This window comes from Copadichromis virginalis, linkage group LG5 (assembly GCF_057382275.1).
Source record: "Copadichromis virginalis isolate Kocher_CV1m ecotype Utaka linkage group LG5, C_Virginalis_male_GT1.1, whole genome shotgun sequence".
Lineage (NCBI taxonomy): Eukaryota > Metazoa > Chordata > Actinopteri > Cichliformes > Cichlidae > Copadichromis > Copadichromis virginalis.
In genome coordinates, this window is record NC_140622.1 from 35179209 (window position 1) to 35200992 (window position 21784).

Consider the following 21784-nt stretch of genomic DNA (forward strand, 5'->3'; position numbering starts at 1 on the left):
AGCCGAAAGGAAATCAACAGCAATATTCTAATATTTTTTCTACTCCAGTTTTGTAATTGGAGATGTATTTATTCACGAAATACAGACATTTTGTTTATCAAATGACCAGAAACAAACAGGAAGAATGCACATATTTCTGTCAAATAAGGCAACAGAGCACATTCAGACATCCAGCGACAACTCTTATGGAACTCTGTCGAGTTGAGATATGTAAGGGCACGGTAAAGCGAAGCTCACGGCTATCACAGTCGCCTGCAACACAAAGCGCGAGTCCCGACTGGCCTGCAGAGGACAAGAGGGAGAGATGTACGCAGAGAGTGGAAGAATGGTTCAGAAGAAATAAAAAATGACAACGTGAAAGCACTGAGAGTGACTGGGAAAGAGAGCGGGAGAGTGTGTTTGACAGTACAAAGACAGCATTAAGATTTCATTATTCTTTTAGTTGCTATTGTTGAATTTCTGAGTGTCTTTTCACATTGTCTGCACATGAAAGACAGAGGCAGACACAGAAAGAGAAACGCGAGGACGAAATGTGAGAACTGGCTGCCTAAAACATGTCTCACTTTCTCCTATTTTTGGGGGCTTTTCTATAAATGAGTTGTTCTAGTTTATTATGTTATTATTAGTTGAGTTTTGAATGTAAAGTTATATATATTATTAATTCAATCTGTGCTTGCATGCAGCATTAGTGCAATAGCAGTCTGTCCTGGGTAACATTTAAACTGTAATCACCTTCCTAAAATGTAAGGTAAAAAAGAACAACAGTAAATTCTGTTACTGACAAGAATAGTGGTTAATAAATGCAACATTTTACAGAACAATTACTTATTATTATTTATTAATTTACCACAACAATCAATGGTTGTTTCTTTTCAAAGTTTCTGTTTCAGCTACACTGGAGTGAGGTTTTCCAGCCACGGGAAACCATGCTGGTTATGTTTAACTGTTATTGTATCTGTCTCTGCAAAGACTTTAATGTGGTTAGTGTCACCTGAGGGCCCAGTGGACTGATGATCAGGAGTGAACAGTGAGTTGGGCTCTGTTTCTCACTCTAATCTGGTCATAATGAGGCCAGAAACCCTTCTCCCACCACAGCAGATAAGACAGTAATTGTTTAAGTGTTTTATCTGATGTGGGCAGCAGCCACTCAGAGGTAGTCAGTCGCATACCCAATCACTGAATCTCCATGCAGAAAAGCCAGCAATGCACTTGTCTGATTTGCAGTGCTGGCAGTGTAGCCAAACAGGATTGGTGCTTTAGTAATGCTTCGCTCTGAATTTTATGTATGTCAATAATATTAAAGGTAAATTATACACTATACCCCCCCTTTGACTTTGTCTTTAAAACACATGCTCTGTTTTATATTGATACGTGATTTTCAATTACTATGAGTCTGGAAGGTGGTCTATATGTTTTAATTTCCAAGAAGTACTGCACTGTAATTTATGCTCATAGCAGAATCTTATTTCTGCCATCTCATTCTGAAGATATATATCGTTAATTCTAGTCTGAAGCACAGCAAACAATACAGCTCTTTCAGTTCAGTCTGAAGGAGTAGCATTGTAAGAGTTCTGACTATTTCCTGAGAAACAGAGGTTTAGATCCAGTTATTTATGCAAGTGCCAATTTAAGACTTTATCAAAGCTCTTTGTGTGAACCAGTGCTCATGGAGCGAAATATAATTAGAAAACTAAAGCTGACAAACTGAGCATGTTAGTGACAGCTGCGATTTCAGCTGGCAATATCAGTAGGTAACTGGCTTGAAATGAGAAGCCTGCTTTTGTCTGTGTGAAGTCACAACTCACTGTTTTGAAAATAACAAGAATTTGGAGTTGAAAATCTGACAGTATCAATATTGTTAGCCTCATCGTGCGTTCTATGAGAACAGAAGGCTTGACAGGCACGAGGAGTGGAAATGAATGAGGGCAATTAGGTCAAGCAACCAATTATTTGAAGTTTATCTGTGTTTCAGTGGAAACTGTATCGATATATGGATCGATTCTGCGTTGATTTTGTCTACAACCAGCTGCAGACAAGACAAAGTAGCAACTATCACTTTTCAAAACTCAAATTTTGTCTCCAGTTAGATGAATAATTTCACCTTCAATCTATGATTGATTGCTGATGTGCAATTAATGTCATATGTTGTTTTGTTTGACTGAACCACCACAAGTGGCAACAGAAGAGCAGATGATTTTGTTGTTGTCACTGTTGTGAAATACCATTTTTATCACTTTTAGTTAAATGACCCTTTGGGCATCACTGCAGACAGGGACTCTAGCAGAAAAAGTCATGCATGAGAAACTGCCTGGCTTTCATCTCCAATGATCTCACCTGCAGACCCAAATGGACCACAACATAGGATCAAAAGCAGATACTGGAGATCTAATAACTAAATCTAACACAGATTCCTCTGTAGTTCAAGCACTTGATGACCAAATCACGTCTGTATTCGCAGAACATTTGAAGAGTGGCACTAAAAAAACCCAGCGATGTTCTGTTTTAGCAGGCAGGATGGGCAAAATCTTTCTTCCCACTGACCCAGAGCCTGTGGCCTGTTTTATCGTCCCACTTTCAGGCTGGTAACCTAAAACTGTGATGGTTTGAGAGTTTGCGTTAGTGAACATCCTCTGGTTTATAACTCTCTCTTTCTCCATGAATCCTGGAGTCAGTGCCTCCAAACTCACATGTACCCAAAAGCCCTCTAGGCTCTAAGCATGCCAGTAGAAAGGCCAGATTAGACCTCCCCACCATCTGTCTCATCCACATGAGATACAACAGCACACAGCTTACATTTCGCACAAAGGAGATGTTTTCCTTCAAAATGTAATCGGAATGGTAGCAAGGCCTGAATAATTGCTAAGCCATCATGATTACAGATGAGCCCTAGGAATGTATTTGGTGAAAAAAGTCATTTTTAAGAAAAGCCTGCCAGCTGACACACTCCCCACTGATGACCCCAAAGGACACTTTTGGTCTGTTTCTTCCCAAAGCTACAGACAAATTCTGAATTGGTCTTTTTTTGACCTTACAGTTGAGCGGAAATTGGTTTCGACAGGACTGGAGCTTTTGCCTTGCCCTGATAGCGTGCTTCATTATCATGCTTCATTACACAAATGCAGAATGGTTTTTTTGAGGTACAACTTCATCAGTTGACATACAAAAGCACAGAAGTTTCAGGGTGCTGCTCATCACTTGAAATCCCTGTGGATGGTATACTATGGAAGGCACCAATGTCAAATGACAGTGATTGAGGTGATTTTCACTTTCAGAGTGATGGTGGGAATGGAAACTATAAGTAAGAGGACGAGGTGCTGCTGTGCTATGCTGCGAGACAAGAACAGACGTGGCAGAAAAAGGACAAAAATTGAATAATAGAATAAGAATGAGAGCAAGAGAGAGAATAGAATCAAAGGAAGAAGGAGGAGGAGAAAAGGAATAATGAGACAGAAACATGGAAAAAAGAAAAGGCTTGGAGAAATTGAAGAAGCGAAAGAGTAAAATATGAGGAGATGAGCGAGAAAGGCATCCTAAGCATTTAAATGAGTCACGACAGAGGGCATCCAACCCTTCCCCTCACAGCATTTGGATTCAAGACCTGGAAGTAATGAGGAAGACCAAATAACAGATGACTTTCCATCTAGAATATTAAAGCTCATTTTAATGTGGTAAGAGCCTGTATTCATTATCTGGGGTAAAAAGACTCATATACCAGTACGACGTACACACGTTTGAGCGTCCCTGTTTGGAGAATGCTGTCTGCAGCAAAGCACTGATTTTTAAAATGGTGGCCTGCGTGTATAATTTCATGGTTAATGGTTTAATGTGTCAGAGCCGTTCCACACGGAGGCGCGTTCTTTATATAACGATTCCCTGAATGTTTGAGCACTGCGGCTCGTTAACGTTCCGCCAAGATGTGACAGAAAAATATTGGCGCGAGCGTTTGACAGCTGCAGATATGTGCAGCTGTGATTAAGCACCTGAAAAGTGCACTGTCAGTGACATCCCATGAAGTGAATAAAACATGGGGTCCTGCTGTATATTATTAAGCTCTACAACATGCGAGATTCCTTCGCACTTTGGCTCCTGTGGATTTCACTCAGGTGGGCATCGCTGCGTACACGTATGTACATGCACACACACACGCGCTCATTGCTGAGAGCCCCTGAAGGCCTCGGTGGTTATGTAAGGAGCTCAGGAGGAGAGAGGTGGGGGTTTCTCACACACCGTTCACGCTCGAGCTTATCGCCCCGGGGCTCTGCAATGAGCTCAGTGTGAGTGATAAAAAGTGTGTGTGTGTGTGTGCGTGTGTGTGTGTGATATTAAACAGTGAGACGAAATTACTGAGAGATGTTTTTCAGAGTTTATTCTAGTAAATGGACGTAAGGAACTTTTTAGCACTGATTCCTCTGTGTGTGTGTATGTGTGTGTTAAAGCATAAGAAATGAAGCATAGGAATTGCAAATGTGTTTGTGTGTTTGCACGACTTCCTGTCAAGCTGTGTCTGAACCAGCTTTGATCTCCAAGCTTTTTTTTTTCTCTCCTGCTATTTTTTCCACCATAAAACTGAGTGCTGTATTTTTTCATGCACCACACAAAATCTTTTTATCCCCTTTTTATTAATTATTTATATTTTTATGATGCTGATGGAAAAAAAATAATAAGCTGATGAGATTCAGTATCTATATTTTAGAGGTAATTACTAAGATATCAGGCTCAAACATGGAATTACATATTATGTTCTATCAATATGCTGTTTCATTCAGTATGCCCTCTATACTGTCACACAGAAAAAATGACGGGGCCGCAGCATGTGTCTGTGCAGGCAGTGTTTGGGATTTGAGGGGGTCGTTCTATAAATATACTCAGCTGGAGGAGAATCTAGGTTGCACAAACTCGCAGACAAACCAACATAAAGTCCATAACCCAAAATGCAAATCAGAGGAACGACGCACAGCTCTTACATCTTATAGACCACAAAGTTTTAATTAAACTGTCATGTACAATAAAATTAGCAAGGCAATCCACTGAAAAGCCATACTCAGGCTGGATGCGCCTGTGTTGTCTGACAGAAAGCTCTCATGCAGGGCATTGTCAAGTTTTCAACAGAGACAGTAAATTAAGTCAACACCCTTCAGAATAGAGATGTTAAGCTTTTGAGTGAGGAGGCCAAGTATATGCTCTCTGACAATCAAATGCATCAAACACGATCATCTTGTAGAAGCCAGCCAGACCACTGACAGCAGCGACTTCGATCCTGTGGGAGAGTCTTATGTAATGCGAGTCTCAGGGCCACGGCAGGGTGTCAGTCCAAAGTCACTCTGACACATGACTCTGTGGCAGTGACATTAAAGGGAACCAGGGAGCATCACAGTGTGTCATGTTGTTCTTTTTTACAGACTGAACGTGTGGGGTCTGTGAAATACAAACAGATCATCGACAGAGAGGCAGTTTGCTCTTTATACAGCACAAAAGGAACCTGGTTATGTGATCTGCAACGTTACACTTCACTCAGACCCAGAATCATTACACCGGCTAAAATAAGATGATTAAAACCTCCTCTCTTGAAATTTCACTTTAACACTACTTTGCTGGATTTGGTGCAGGGTCAATGATACCATTCTGGCAAATAAAAATAGATACTACATCTCACAAACAGCGGCTTTCATTCATCTAATAAATGAAAGATCCCTAGTTCAGGAGACACAAATCCTTTGGGGGTTGAGTCAGGAAGGGCATCTGCTGTAAAAATCTGCCAAAGCAAACATGCGGCGCTACCCGCTGTGGAGACCCCTTGTGAATAATGGAGCAGCCGAAAGTAGCTTCTTCTATGTCTCGAAAACAAGAAACTGCAAAACTCTAAACTATGAGTATTTTCAGAAAATTGAGCTTTTCGAAAAGAGCGATAACACAAAAAACCATAACTGCTTATTAAACCGATACAGAAGAAGACGTTTTATTTCATACATCTCAAACCTCTGTGAACGTTCTTAGTATCAGGAACCTACGTATGTAATTCTCAGCACTGTTTGGACTTGGCAAGACGTAAAAAACATTTTAGGATCCTCTATAATCTTGCTAACGCCTGTGTCCTCAAATATAAACCTGCCACCTTCAAGTGAACTGTCGCTGCTAAGAATATGGAAAGAATTTGGTATAAAAATAGGTTAACTAATATACTTAGATATAGTAAAAAGGAATACTATATGAAGCAATTAGATATAAATAGAAATAATATTAAAAGATTATGGGAAATACTGAACAGTGTTATAAAACGTGGGACATTTGACACTATAGATCATGATATATTAATAAGAAAACTGGAACGTTACGGTGTCAGAGGGGTAGCTTTAGATTGGGTCCGGAGTTATTTAGGTGACAGGAAGCAGTTTGTGAAATTAAATGATGGTTGCTCCTTATGTATGGACATTGCTTGTGGTGTACCCCAAGGGTCAGTTTTGGGTCCAAAATTCTTCAACTTGTACATTAACGACATCTGTTAAGTGTCCAAAGTATTAAAAATGGTTCTCTTTGCTGACGATACAAACATTTTTTGCTCTGGTGATGATCTGCAGAATTTATTGGAGGATATGACTAATGAAATAAGTAAAGTGAAGTTCTGGCTAGATAAAAACAAATTATCATTCAATTTGAATAAATCTAAACTTATGTTATTTGGAAATAGTAGTTTAAATACAAATGCTAACATTCAAATAAATGGTGTTGATATTGAAAGAGTCAGTGAAAATACATTTCTGGGGGTAATAATAGATGAAAAACTTAACTGGGGAGCTCACGTAAGATATATTCATTCCAAAGTATCACGAAGCATTGCAATACTAAACAAGGCAAAGCAGGTGTTCGACAGAACATCACTTCATATTCTCTACTGTTCACTGGTTTCACCATACTTAGGCTACTATGCAGAGGTCTGGGGCAACAACTATTAAACCGCATTACATTCACTTTTTACTCTTCAAAAAAAAAAGGCAATTTGAATCATCCACAATGCAGGTTATAGGGAACACACAAACTCACTATTTTTGCAGTCTGAAATATTGAAAATTGACGATCTAGTGAAATTCCAAACAGCACAAATTCTATTCAAAGCAAAAAATAAAGAACTGCCAGGTAATATTCAGAGTATGTTTTTTTTTGAAAGAAGGAAGCTATAATTTAAGGGGTTTTTGTAACTTCAAAACAATGAAGGTACGTACTACAAGAAAAAGCTTTTGTGTTTCTGTTCATGGAGTGAAACTATGGAACACTGTGAATATGGAATTAAAGCAATGTCCAAACATAAAACAGTTCAAAAGTTCAAGAGTTATAAAAAGAGTTATAAAAATATGAACTATAAAGAAAGGGAAAATATTGAAATTAAGTGAATGTCTCTATTTAAAAAAAAATTCATGATGTTATAATATAGTATATAGTATATCAGAAATGTGTTCACTATTTTTATTACAAATTATATCAGTAAGGACGCTGACTAAATATTAACTGATAATTTATGGCAAATGGGTGGGATTAAATAAGTGTTTACTTCTTCCCACTCCCTTTCAACATGTAAATTAATCAGAACGGTGGCTATATTGAAATGTATTGATTTTTGTATATTGTATATTGTATATATGTATATAAATATTTAAAAAAAAAATTTGTATAGTATTTTTCTCTCTCTTATTTTCTTGTCTAAATGTACCTGTATATTGTTTACATGTTTGAAATAAATTACCAAACAAAACAATCTTCAACACTCTGGTTTCCTTTAATGTTATCTCATGTAAGATTAGTTTAAAAACACTTGCCAGTTTGTCACTTTATTATTACTGCTGAATGCCACATTGTTAAGAGGGAAATGTCTGTGAACTATACTCCTAAATAGATAATTGCAGTTATTCTTTGACCACACTGCTCCATTTAAGTAAGCTGTAACCTTAGACTTGCCGTTTAAAACCACGACTGGGTCAACTATCCATATTTCTGTAGATGTAACACATTAAAAATTCTTGGGGGTGGTACCTTACCAGACTGACAAAGTTTTCTATTGGACATAAACCAATACAATACATCGGTACAGAACTGTAGAGCAAAGAGGGTTGGGCTGTATTATATGTTTAGCAAAGAAATTGTGCTTAACTAAAACCAAGAAAGAATGTCAACATTTAAGCTGTTCAAACACATTACAGCAAAGCTGTTATCCTTAAAATAAGGGAGATATCTTTGTGAAAAATAAACAAAGATACATTGTGTGTATTGTAGGCTGACTCTGCTTACTAAGGAGACTGATTCTATTTAGAGACTGAACAACAGCTGTATGACCAATTTTACTGTGAAACTACCCCTGGCGAACTATTTTTGGATGAAATAAAAAAGAAAGCCGTTTCGGCTAATGCAGAGAAGTAATTACTTGCAATTCAAAGTATGGCACCACATTAATGGAAAGCTACTGCTCACTAATCAAAACACAGAATTTACTGAACCATTATAAACATATTTATATCCTCTGTTTCTCCAACCATATTCTGTGCAAGGTCCTTAATCTTTGCTGTTCTCACCAGAGCCAATAATGGTGATAACAATCTTACACTGCTGAACAATAAATTCTGCTACATCTGCTACCTTCCACTCTACAATATGTTACGCTCCACGAATGCTGCACTTTATAAAACGTGTGAAATTCTGAATTTTCACTATGAACCTGGGCTAAAATTTACAAGAATGTACAACACTCACTGTGGTACAGCACATGAAAACGATGATGAAAGTCCCAATGACACCTCCGATTCCCACCAACCAGGTCATCCTGAGGAACAGGATGACTCCGAAGATGTTTTGGATGCACGGCATATAAACGCCCATCAGTGTGCCGAGCTGGGGAGCCTGAAAGAAGAGAGGGGTGAGAAGAAAGAGACACCTGAGCATTATTCATGCACAGTTACAGTTTAAGTTTCTCCAAGTATTTAATCTAGATTGTATAACGTTAAAATTCAGATAGCTGTCAGACTCCAGATGTAAATGCTTAGCTTGTCTCTCGCTATAAGCATTCCACACCAGATGCGCAGCACCCACTGAATGACTCCTGCTGCATTTTGGCAGATATATTAATCAATAAAAGTCAACACATCAGCCGTGCATGCTGGGAAGCACAGTTTGCAGTATGTGTTATGTGCCTATTTTTTTTACACGTGCAAAGACCCAAAACAATAAAGCAAAACACTGAACCGATGGAAAAAGGCACATAGGACTTCACAGATTATTACTTTCAAAGGCCCAATTTGTGATTTTAAAAAGGCCACTTTGGCTTGAATTCGCTGTTGTTGCCACATTAGCGGGTTGATTTACTGCAAACACACGCTTTTGATTATAGGCTCTTTTTTCTTGTTAGTGTAGTTTAACATATATTTAAAATTACAATCATTTGGGTTATTTTTTTATTTTAAGGATAGCTGTAAGAAGACATAATGTAAACTGGAGTTAAAGAGTGTGAAAGGCTTACAAATTCTATGCCAAAATATACTTTTCAGTCCTCTTGCTTAAATATATGTCTCTCCTACATTCCTTCTTCCAAATCCTCTGCTGACTACAAAAACAGTTTAAGCCCAGGAAATAAAGAAAACTTTGAGATCAGAAAGCAGCCATGTGACCAATCTGTTCAATGAATGCATGAAATATTACTGTATTTCTTTACAGGCTGGGTGTTTGTGTGTCTTGGTGCTGCAGTGCAGTCCCTGGTGTGGATCAGTTGACAAAGACAGCTGCTCTGTACTGCTCTGTGCTCAAGGCTGATCTATTGAAGGCAATTACTGACGCTCGGAGAATCACGACGTATTTTGTTGCACTTCTTATTTATTAATAGGAGGATTCTCTTGCCGAAGGTTTTTGGATGCACTTGATGTGAATGCGTTTGCATGAATTTGTTAATGAACAGTATTTGAGTGTTTCCAGTGTGGGTCTGTACCGTCATGATGGCATTTATTAAATCTGAAGGACACAGCAGCTAACCCTGTACATAATAGAGAAATATTAATTTCCTGCTCGAGGACAGCTTGGCCAATGACAGGTAATTATTCTAGTATCCAGCCATGACCCATTTTACCAAGCGACCTTCACTGTCACATCATTAAATCACAGATACATGAACGAAGCTTCTCTGCTGCATGTTTGCACTTAAATGCAGCTTAAAATTGTGAATAAAGGATTGATTAGCTGTAGATTGAGTTAGTAAAGATGCTAATACACAGAAAGGTTACAAAAATGTTTCAAGTATTAAAAACAAAACAGCAGCTGGGTAATAAAAATTTATCTCAAATGGGAAATTACAGCTAAACTGGGAACATTACGTCTATGTAATTATACACACAGTGTTTACTGAGCTTTACTCGTACAACCAAAGACTTTCGTTAGGATAGGAAGTACTGAATCATAGATAGCTTAATTTGGCCTAACTTTATCCCCATCGTCAGCAGTAACTGCCCTTGAAGTGACAGTACAAGGGTCTTTAGGTTGCTAATTGTTCATACCTGACAAGGTGTGGATAAAGACATGCCTGGGTTGGCTCATTATCACCTCCCTGCTGTGTTATCTTAAGTTTTATCCCTTGATTTTTAACGCTGGATATCTAGTAATTTAATTATTTTTCCTAATAAATCACCACGTCACCCAAAAATGTATCTTGTTGCTCACAAGCTTTGTGGGTTGTAAAACAAAATGAACTTCAGCAGGCAACGTGCTTACAGACTTATGGCTTTGATACAACATAAGGACATAAAAATCAAAGAAGCTTATAATTAAAACAAAACAAATGATTATATTATACCCAAGTACCTGATAACTTGAATGAAATTACAATATTGTGCCCATAATACTAATGTGACAATTCTGTAAATAATGGCCTGTTTTGGGTAATTTGGTACAGATACAGATTTGGAAATATTATCATAGGAGATGTCTTGGTCACAATGATAATAAGGTGAAACTCTAACATTGCGAAACCCCAACGTTCACAATTTAGGACCTTGCATCTGATGACAATAGGAGACCTAAATATGTGTTTATGTGTAGAAGTTCTTTTAAAATGTATGAGATTCTCTAGGACAAAAAATAAATTGTGCTGGTGATTCAGCAGCATTTTGTTACCAAAAATCATGTTGACAAATCTTTCTCGGGTACTCAGCATGAACAGTTACATGTTTCATTAAAGCTGAGATATTAACTTTTCCTTTTTTACTCCATAATCTACTGTTACTGTTGTGGATGATCATAGCAACACAGCCAAAATTTCAATAACATGTAATCCATGTGAGCTAAAAAAGCTCAAGCTTTAGACTGCTCCTACTCTTGGCCCTGTATGATATCAGTGAAAGCAGATATCCTTAATACTGTCATCACATGCAGACTGGTTATGAACACAGGTCCACCCACCTGCTGTTCAAACCTTCTGTTTTATAGTGGCAATCAGAATAAAGTTGGCATAAGGGGAGGGGGAACAGACCTAAAACGTCTTATTGCAGACATTTGATAAACAGGAGGGCAGTACCGAGGCACAGCAAAATATTATGGCTGAAATTATGGAGCTAAAAATGAGCATAATAAGTCATTATTTCAACACTCTAATGAAAATCTGGTTTTGCCGATTTATTGAACTATAGCTAATAGCTTACTGCAGGGGAATCAGTAAGAGCCACGCGCAAAAAGGTTACAGTATGTCTGGGCTAATTTGGAAACAGTGTCACACAGTTACGTGAGCAGGGAGCTCTTAGCTTTTGCTTTTTCACATAAAAGCGTTTCTTCCATGATTACGTATTTTAAACTCTCAAGTTCAGCGTTGGTTTCAAAATGTATGATGAAATAATGATGTGCTCTGGGGAGAACCTTAAGTGGTTCGTGGTTATCAGTCACGGCCTCTAATATATTTCTTCAACAAGGGTTATTAAATTTGCTGTAGCAAATGGACACTACACAAGATGGAGAACTTAAAACCACGAGGCCCACACGGGGAAGTGACAGCAGATGCTGAATTCATAATCCAGACTTTTAATCAAATCATCCTGACAAGTGGCTGACATCAAATGAATAATGTTGTGTCTGATGCTAGAGTATGTGATTTGTTTGGAGAGGCCTGCTTTCCAGCATTAATAATGTATTGTTTGCAGAGAGGAGCAGAATGAGAGAGGCAGAGCTGGAGAGACAGAGGCAGAGCAAGTCCAAGCAGGTCTTACAAATATAATTATCTTCTAATTTCCTTTAGATAAACAACAGAGCAAGTGCTCACACTCGGAAATGCAATTAGCAAGGTTATCACTTTGGAAGCCCCTGATTACCTCACCAGAAGCACTCAGTTTCTCATATCATATCATATCTCAGTATCTGATTATATATACCTTACCTGTCAGTGGACAAAACTGGTCATATGCTACATAACAGGTATTGATCCATTCTACAAACTGACCAGACCCCATGTTCCTGAACAAGCCTGATGGGCTGGTGCCCCACTCTGCCACCCCCAGGGCCCAACAGATCTACTGACTTCCCACTGTGAGACACCACAGAGAAGTCAGGACATGAATGGCACCCACACAGTATTAAGAATAGGCTGATAATACTGCAACGGATTAGTGTTTGCTCCCTCATGATATTTAACTTTTTTAAGTTTCTAGCTGACATAACTTGACATAATACACCATTCAAAACAACAAGTGTGATACAAAACAATGAACCAGCCATGCAACCGATGAGTGTTTTGACTTCCACCAACTGAGAGAGCTGTAAAAGAATGACAAGTGGGTAAACTTGTAAAACATTTGTGTTTTTGCATGGTAGCAGCTTTATATTCTGTATTTTAAAGACTGGATAACCATTAGAAGACAAAAAAAAAATGCAACTGATTCCAGCATAAGTCAATCTTCCATTGGTTTACCACATAGCCTAGCACTGTATGTGATTCCTAATGTTTTCTTTGCTTTTGATTACAAATTTCTATTTGGCTAACACAACTGAATTATCATCAGCGGCAATTTTAATCAGAAATATTCATCAATTATTTCTTTTGTTTTTGGGCATTTGCTCACACAAGCCTCTTCAAGATGTCCTTGGAAACTCAATGTTTTTAATTTTTTTTTGCAGCTGCAGGATTAGATGTTATATTGATTATTAATCAACAAAAAGAGTAGTAGATGAAGAGATTATAAAAATAATCATTAGTTCCCCTCCGGTTTTCTTGTTCTATTATTTGCAAGATTAACAAAGTAAATCTAAACTGCACTGTTGTTAATCCGACACTTCAGTTTTTCCATAAGGTGTTTGTCATATTTTCCCTGTGTGTGTACACTCTGTCTTTAATATGGCTGACATGTAATCTACAGCTTCACCTCTCGCACAACTTAATCCTCGCAGCGGGGAACCTCTCAGCTTTCAGGCTCGCTGTGCTTTAATCAAAGATCCACATCTTGGGCTCCGCAGGTTGCTCGAGGGAGCAGCTGAGAACAAACCCCATTCATCTCTGTCATATCTCCCACTATATGATTATTATTTGCACACTTTGTCAGTTGTCTAGGGTATGTAAATAAGATTGCTACTCACTGTGCCCTTCAGTGTGTGGCAGAGAGCATTTCTCATCATCTGCATGTCAGCGTAGACAAACCCAGTGTAAACCTTGAAAGGACTCATATTTGTAAAACTACATATATATTATCTAAGAGGTGGTTTTACTTCTAGTGTATATCTCTGGTCTGTGTGCACCTGATATATGTTATGTTGCTCGTCAGAAAGACAGCACAGTATCACTGTACTCTGCTTTAAGGTTCAGTTTTTATTTAATGAAAAAAACAGACAAACAGTAGGAGTAGTATTAAAGTCAAACAGAGAAATAAATTTTAATTCATAGAACTAAAATCCAAGAAACTCAAAATAAAAACACACATTTAGGATAATTAAGACACAATTTCACTTCTCCTCAGGTCTTCTTATAACTTTTCAGTTCTCTTCTTTCTCACCCCAGCAGCAATCCTGTAATTAAAAACACTGCCTTTCCCCTGGCAGGTCCTTCAGGGACTTGGTGTGTAATATACATTAGCACTTAGGTGCTGCAGGCAGAAAGGCACCCCTGCCATCAGCACTTTGTTGTTTGACTCAAAATTGCTGCCACTGCACAAAGTGGGCTGAGGTTAGTTTGTAACAACAGGTATGTTATTAAAGGAAAGCCTGTGTGCACGTACATATCGCAGACAAAACACCTTCAGAAAGCTGGAGCTTTGTAATTCCTTTCAAGGTGGGTGAATCTAATAACAACAAGAATTTCCTCGCTGCTCATCTCTTTTCCTGGGGTGGCTGAGAAGTAGAGCAGGTTATCTACTAAACAGAAGGTTGGTGGTTCAATCCCTGGCTGCTTTGGTGTGGTGCCAAAGTATCCTTGGGCAAGATGCTGAACCTTGACTTGCTCCTGATACATTCATCAGAGTGTGAATGTGTCAATGTTAGATAGAAAGCACTTAGACTTGTATAAATGTGTGTGTGAATGTTGTATAAAGCGCTTTGAGGGCTCAAGCAGAGCAGAAAAGTGCTATATAAGAAATAAGAACCAGTCCATTTACCAGTAATGTTAACCCTTCAAAACCTGAACCATGAAATAACTGCCAGAAATCTTTAATGTTTTGATGATGTTTGTTGAGCTTTTAGACAAAATATGCAAAAATATATCAAATTTTAATCTCCATATACGAGTTTGAATTTGTATCACATTTGCTACATAAGCCATATTTTTGCAATTCAGTCATTAAAAATGTGTCATGCAATTTATGTCATTTTTTGAGCGTAAAAAGAAGTCACGCTGATGATGTAGAAGTCTCAAAAACTCGTTAACAACTGCTTTGTGTTAAATACACACACGCTGGGCTCTTCATCACACGGACAGATCATTTGCAGTATTCACTCACTGGAAACTGTTAAAGAGTTGTATAATATCAGCTTCCTACAGGGGTTGATTATTATCAAATACAGATAAGGAAAAAGAGTATGTCTTTTTGAATTGAAATAGCAGAGGTTAGATTGTGGAATCTGAAAAAGATAACATCTTGAATAGAATAGTTTGTCAGAAAGGCTTACAGAGAAGTGAGAAAATTCAGTATAATTTTTGTCCTTTAATGCGTTTCATACACAACTGTAGACTTAGAGGAAGGCAGGTTGAAAGCACGACTGATAATGCAGATTATAATAATCTGCGCTAAAAGGTGTGTAAATACAATTGAGTATTACAACAGCAACAAGGTGTTTATGCCCTACCACAATCCACAGAAGCACAACAAAACCAAAGTTGGCAGTAACTCTCTCCAGACTGCAAAATGTCATTTTCCCCGCCTGTTCTCCCACACAATGGAAAACCACAATCAAGCAGACCTTCAGTGTTGGACTGCTGCATGAGTGTCTGTGGTACCTAATGGCTGAGTGATAAATTATAATCCAGCTTTGACAATAGGGAGGCTTTGGAAAAAAAAACTGTCTGTCTGCTAGAAATCCTGATTGTTATATAAGATGTACAGACACAGAAAACAGGATTGGGGGTGTGGGGGCCTAAACAGAGTCCTAAACAAGATAAAACACTTCTACGGATTTGTTAAACAGCCAGCAACAAAACAGAAATGGGGTAAATTAATGAATGCTTGTAATGACTTTATATTGAAAACCAGCCTAAAACAGATTGAATGCTTGTACATGCGTTGAATCAATGACCCTCTTGGGAGAAAAGTCAGGGCATTTACTGAAAGTACTGCTTTTCAATTTTCATTCAGTTGGTGTTTCATTACTTCATTTTGTGGATGGGGAATGCAAGTCTGACCAGCATCTGCCCTGATAAATGCACATGCTCACATATACACAGGAGTGTCTGCTTAATGGGCCACAAGCCAGCAGTGTGATTTCCCTGGAGAATGAGCCACCAAGAGCAAAGGGAACACGGACTGCTGCAGAGCCACAGGTAGGGCCAGCGAGGCACCACTGAAAGAGGAAGAAACAGCTGCCCACCGATCCCCTGGGAGGTGCAGTCAACGCACCACATGGATGGCTCAGGTGTGCTAGATGCACAACAGGACCTTTCAATACATCTGCTGTGGCACCTACTTCAGATTCACTGCCTCCTGCTGCCCTACCACTTAGCACAAGTCTATCACCAGACTGCATCTCGGTCTCTGGCCATCTTTTCAGCTTCATATCCATCACAAGCATTTTTCTCACATAGCTATACACCAACTATGCACCATTTTGTAGATTTATAAAAAAGAAAGACTTCTCACAGCCAGAAAAATGCTGTTCTTAATTTAAAGACCATCTTAACTCCAAACAAGAAAATATTCACATTTGTCCATAAACCATGAGAAACTGATTCTTTCAAAATCTGTGCAGGGCAGAAAAGGAAGATTTTCCTTTAAAAAAAAGCATTAACTGGATCTCTGGTACCTCTTCTTTGCCTCAGCTCCTGCTCTGTGTCCTAAAAAGAGCAGATGCTCTTTGTAGGCCAGGTCAATAGATTGTGTGAATGAAATGTATACTAAAGTAGGTTTCCTTAGCCTTAAAGTGGTTTTAGTTGCCTTGAAGTAGAGCAGACATGTGATTCCACTTGATTTTCTTCTACCTATACTATCATAATGATAAGTTTTCATATTAACCAAAACAAAATGCTGTTCTCCCAAAACTCCTTCTTTTTTATTTTTTCTACTTTTTGATCTGTATTATGTCACAACCAGAGAATATCCTTAATATGGTCATCTTGGGTGCATAGCTCTGGCTGTGAGCACAGAATTATTACCTGCTCACATAGTGTTCAAAACCTTCAGTTTGAGAAAGCCAGCCAATGAGAGGAAGACGTAAGACAGGAGGAAGGGACTCGAAACAGCTTATTCAGACAGCTGATGAACATGTATTTTTTAGATAACATAAATCTTCCTTTAAAACTGCATTTAATTTGTTATATGCTACATACATCCATATCCCCCCTCCTTCCTTTTCCTATGTTACTCACATAGTTTTAGTTCAACCTTCCTTTGAACATCTCTTACCCTGCTGAGGCTAGCAGTTCTATGTTGAATTTGGGGAAGTGCAGATTTAAAAAGGGAAGGTGAAAACAATTCCAAATCCCTGGATAGCCCGAAGGGAAAGAAAATGAAAGAGAAAGAGGGCAGAGAAGTATGAGGAGATGGAGTACACACTACTTCTGACTGAGTTGAGAGGAAGGGAAACATCCAGGCCTTCACAGTCTAGGACAACCTGCCAAGCTGCTTAGGCTGACAAAACCAGCGACATCTTTTAAATCACTTCTTACAGGAATTTGTTATGCTTACAAGCAGGACCAATATGTACTGCATGTACAAATGTCTGGATTTTCTTTTAAATGTCTGGTTGGTGTTGCACCTGTTTGTGGAGAACTGCTGATAGAAATGTACCGATGTTACTGTGGAATCATATAATTGAATGCAAGAGTGTGAAATTATTTCCACTTCCTGCAGCAAATCAGTGGTATCAGTGCACATAATTATTTCATGATTAATTTGTCACTTTGATAAATACATTAAAGTAGCGCATTGTGTGTAACATATGGGTGGTTTCTCTACCTGATTTGGTATAATTCAGGAGAGAGAAGAGGAGACGAAAGAACAAGTAAGGACAGATAAAAGGGGGTGGATAAGAGGAGGGGGATCCGCACAACTGTTTCATTATTTTCATTACCGGCAGAGACCGAGGCGTGAAGTGAAGCGAGTGAGGTCAGGGGAGGTGGGGGGAGAGGGGGGTAACAACAGAGAGGGAGGCAGACTGGGAGCTTGTAACGCAATCTGCACGCTCTGCTGGCCAAACCGGAGCTGATAGGGCAAATGTGTTTCTGCTCAGGTGTGCTGAATTATTAAACAGACAGCAAGAGGAGAGACCAGCGAGCATCAGTCTTCCTGACCGGCTGTGGATGAACCAGTCACTCTGCGGTCAGCTGGGTTTCTGTCTATGTGTGTGTGCGTCTGTATGTGCGAAAGTGTTTTAAAAAATAAAAAATAAAAACACTGTAGCAAAATATCCTCTGTGGAAATCAAGACGCACCACCTCTAAATAGCATCTACATGTGTTACTAGAATATTCTAGGTTCCACCACAAAGCCTCATGTGTTACAGCCAGCTGTGAAACCGCTGTTTACGCGCACTCTCAGATTTAAGGCTGACAGACTCCTTTTCCACTAATGCACATGTACTGCTGCTCCCTTGTGTTTACAAATTAAGATCAAGAGTGACATGCCAGAAACAGACACGTGAGGTGAAAATGTACTCTAAGCTACTATGTGGTAGATACAAATGAGCATAATAATCAAGAGAACTTAAGCAATGACATTTTAGATGAGAAGATGGATCATTTTTCTCCTAATTCTTTCAGTCAAATCATTAATTTTGTGCAAATTTGATGTAAATGACATTTATCTTGGGAAAGATTTAACATCTTGAAATTATATCTTTATTTTCTCTTTTATTAGTGTTGCAGAGCTGGAACAATTAGGCAATTAATCCATGAGCTCACTGGCAGAAAAATAATTGGCAAAATATACTGAAATTGATTTAATTTTTCAGTCATTTGATGATGACAGATGCTAAATTTTGCTGCTTTTTTCATACTGAACATATCCAGTTTGGGGACTTTTTGCTACACAAAACACGTCAATTAAAGATGTGAATTTTAACACGTTTTTGATATTTCATGTAAAATAAATAATAATCTGAAATTTCACAGATACCGGGCTAATAGGCTCAGAAGAACAAAAACATCTACTGAGCCTATTAGCCCGGTATCTGTGAAATTTCTATTTCTCCCCACTGTGAACACGTGCATGCTGCTCTAACATGAATTCACATTAATCACGATACATTCTTCAGAAAGCAGCTGATGGGAACGCTGATCTCATGCCAGTCTAATGAGAAAGGGAGGTTGGGAGGGGTGAGGTCAGAGCTGAGAGCAAAGATCATAAAACACCCAGAAGGGAAACATTTATGTAAGGGGAACATTACACTCTAAAAAGCAGAGTACATATGGACAAGTGTTCCTTCTTGGCAAGTGTAGTCGTTTGGAAAATGACATGAATAAAAGAGGTTCATATGTTTGCATTGTGTTTACTGTTGTGCATACAAAAAGCACAATTAAGAAAATACCGCTGGATACGTTATCTTTATTTTTGTTTGCTTGTTTTTGTTTTTTGAGAAACAGAATATAAAAATACTGAAAACTAACTAAATCTATACATTAACAACTAGAAACACTACAAGCTGCATGCCTAAAGACTGATTAGCAACCTCCACCAACCACTTGGGGAATATATATTTTTCCTTTTTGATCTGTGGTTGCTACCCTGTCTCTAGATCTGTGTGATTGAGCCCTAAGTTAGTCACTAATTCAACCCACACGTAAAATAAACACCAAGGATTAAAGTGTTCATGTTCAGATAACTTCCCAGACACATTATTTTTCACGTTATTCTGCAGCAAGAGTATATTAAATGTTATATTTAGATGATTTGGGGATATGGTAAAGAGACTGAAATTCACACCCAAACTAAGCTGTAACATTTTAACATTTACAGAGGAGAAAATGTGGTATTTGATTATTATATATTAAACCAGAACCCAGTATTTTAGCAAAGCTTTATCAAATGTTAATAATCGAATGCCTAAAGTGAGATATTGCCAATATACAAAAAAAAAACAAAACAAGCCTTGCCTTCTTGTACAAGTTTTCTCAGTTGCTTTGGAAGATATCGAAAATGATTCTTAACATTTACAAAAACATAAAAGCAGCTTTTCAAATAAGATTTTTTCTCTAAACAATCAGAACTAACAGCTGCATACAATGGATTGTCTGCGAAAGCCTGTAACAAGACAAGTTGTGACAAATTCTTACGCCACTGTTTACAAATACAAAAGTCAAACAGCTTAGTGATGTTAATAAAACTGCATACTCTACTGTGAAATGCTTTCTGATGTAAACAACCTCTTTGATGACAATCTGATGACAAGGCTGCTCTTTTTTCCTGTCTGGCATAGAACAATTTAAACAGTGCAGACTTTCAGATTACTGCATGTGGGGCCTCGACTGCAACAGTTCTGCTGGAGAATCACAAATCACCTTTGTAGTTTTACTGGTTTTACTGTAACTGGTTGACATCTTTGTGACACATTAAAAAAATGATATATATCACAGCAGATGCCTGCAGAGGCTTGATGAGATATCACCAGATTCTCCATGTGCTGCGGTGCAAAGGTATCTGTTGCTACTGTAAGCTGGTGGGAATCTGGAACTTGAAAATCAGGTTGTAACACTAACAGTTTACCATTTATAATTAATAAATTAATTAATGTGAATTAACTTTAGTTAATAGATATATATTGCTAAGATCTGCAAAATTACATAATCAATAATTGTTGAGTTTATAATTGATAGTGTCAAACATTTTTATAACATTATGCAACATTATGGTCAAATTGAAAATTATGGTAATTAAATAAGAACACAGACCAAGGTTTGCTCTAGGGCAGGCATAATACACACTGTGACTCACAAGTGACTAGTGTATGAATATATACTGTCATTTTGGTTTCCCAGTCACATCTACACTGGCATCTGATTTTAAAGCACAAACATGCTGAGGGTGAAAATCCTAAAACAATATTGAATTGCCTTTTGTATTTCCAAATGAGAAGTCGAACAAAATATGTAGGAAATTCTTGACAAATTATGAAAACCCAATGAACCACTTCACATGGTCAAAATAGCTTTTGATCAAAAGAACACACATAATTGATAATATAGGAATCAGCAGCCTTAACTTAAAACCTGCTTTTATGATGTGACTGGATGATTTGAAGGTGTTGAAATTCAATTCTGATCTGAGAAATGCACCAGAGTGACTGCAAAAAACTGTAAATGGGTAAAGTCAGAGAAGATTAGCTTTGACTGGTTTCCATCTTAACCTTTGTGACCTCCAGCCTGATCCCTCATGTCACACGCCATCCAAATCTCTAATCTTGGTTTTCACACTGAACAAAAAGGCTACCGCTTCTGTCTCTCTCTTCCACAACTCACTCTCATCCTAACTTGGGGGACTGATGATAAAGGAGACAGAGGGAGCGGTAGGTGGAGTGAAGCGAGAAATGGAGAGGGAAGGTGATTTTTTTTGGGAGGGTTGAGTCCGCTGTGTGAGCGATAAAGCGCTACAGGCTGCCTTAATGAAAAGCCTCTCACAGCGATGGGGAGATTGCCTGTGGAATGGGCTACTGATTGGAGGACCAGCAGCTTGGTGTAGCATGGAGACTAATTCAAGTATTGAAGGAGTTCGGATGACGGGGGGAGATTAGTGCTATACCATAGTGATATCTGAGCCAAAGACAGCTGGACAAATATACCTTACATTTCAAACAACTGGGAGGGTTGGGTCAAAGTGGCAATACCTCACTGTCAACTAGTTCAAGAGTGACGGCATGTTAGGCTCGTGTACATGGTTGTTGTCCTTAGCTGCTCCCAACAGGATAAGCGAAACCAGTAAGAGGCATAGTTACATCTGTTTTCAGAAACATTGCCCCATTGATCTTGATAGTAAACAGATCTGTTGGGTGTTTTTCATGAGCAGACAGCAGTCCCAGTGAAAACTGTCCACAATGAGGTCTGTGGCTTATCTCAATACACTCTGAAATTGTGTTTGGAAGTAAAGGCTGCTGTTGATGTCTAAATGTGATTTAAACTGTAAAAAAGCTGAAGGCAGAAGCCTCACATC

The 21784-nt window shown here is 38.4% G+C and overlaps 1 protein-coding gene across 5 annotated transcripts in view; it reads right to left on the reverse strand.

Annotated features, from left to right (window-relative positions):
- The window catches only part of slc12a5a (solute carrier family 12 member 5a), a 192934-nt gene that overhangs the window by 31899 nt on the left and 139251 nt on the right, over positions 1–21784 (reverse strand). For all 5 annotated transcript variants that reach the window (XM_085457533.1, XM_085457532.1, XM_085457535.1 and 2 more), the window contains exon 4: positions 8737–8883. In XM_085457533.1, the coding sequence (XP_085313659.1) occupies positions 8737–8883 (147 nt within the window). The remainder of the gene's footprint in view (positions 1–8736; positions 8884–21784) is intronic.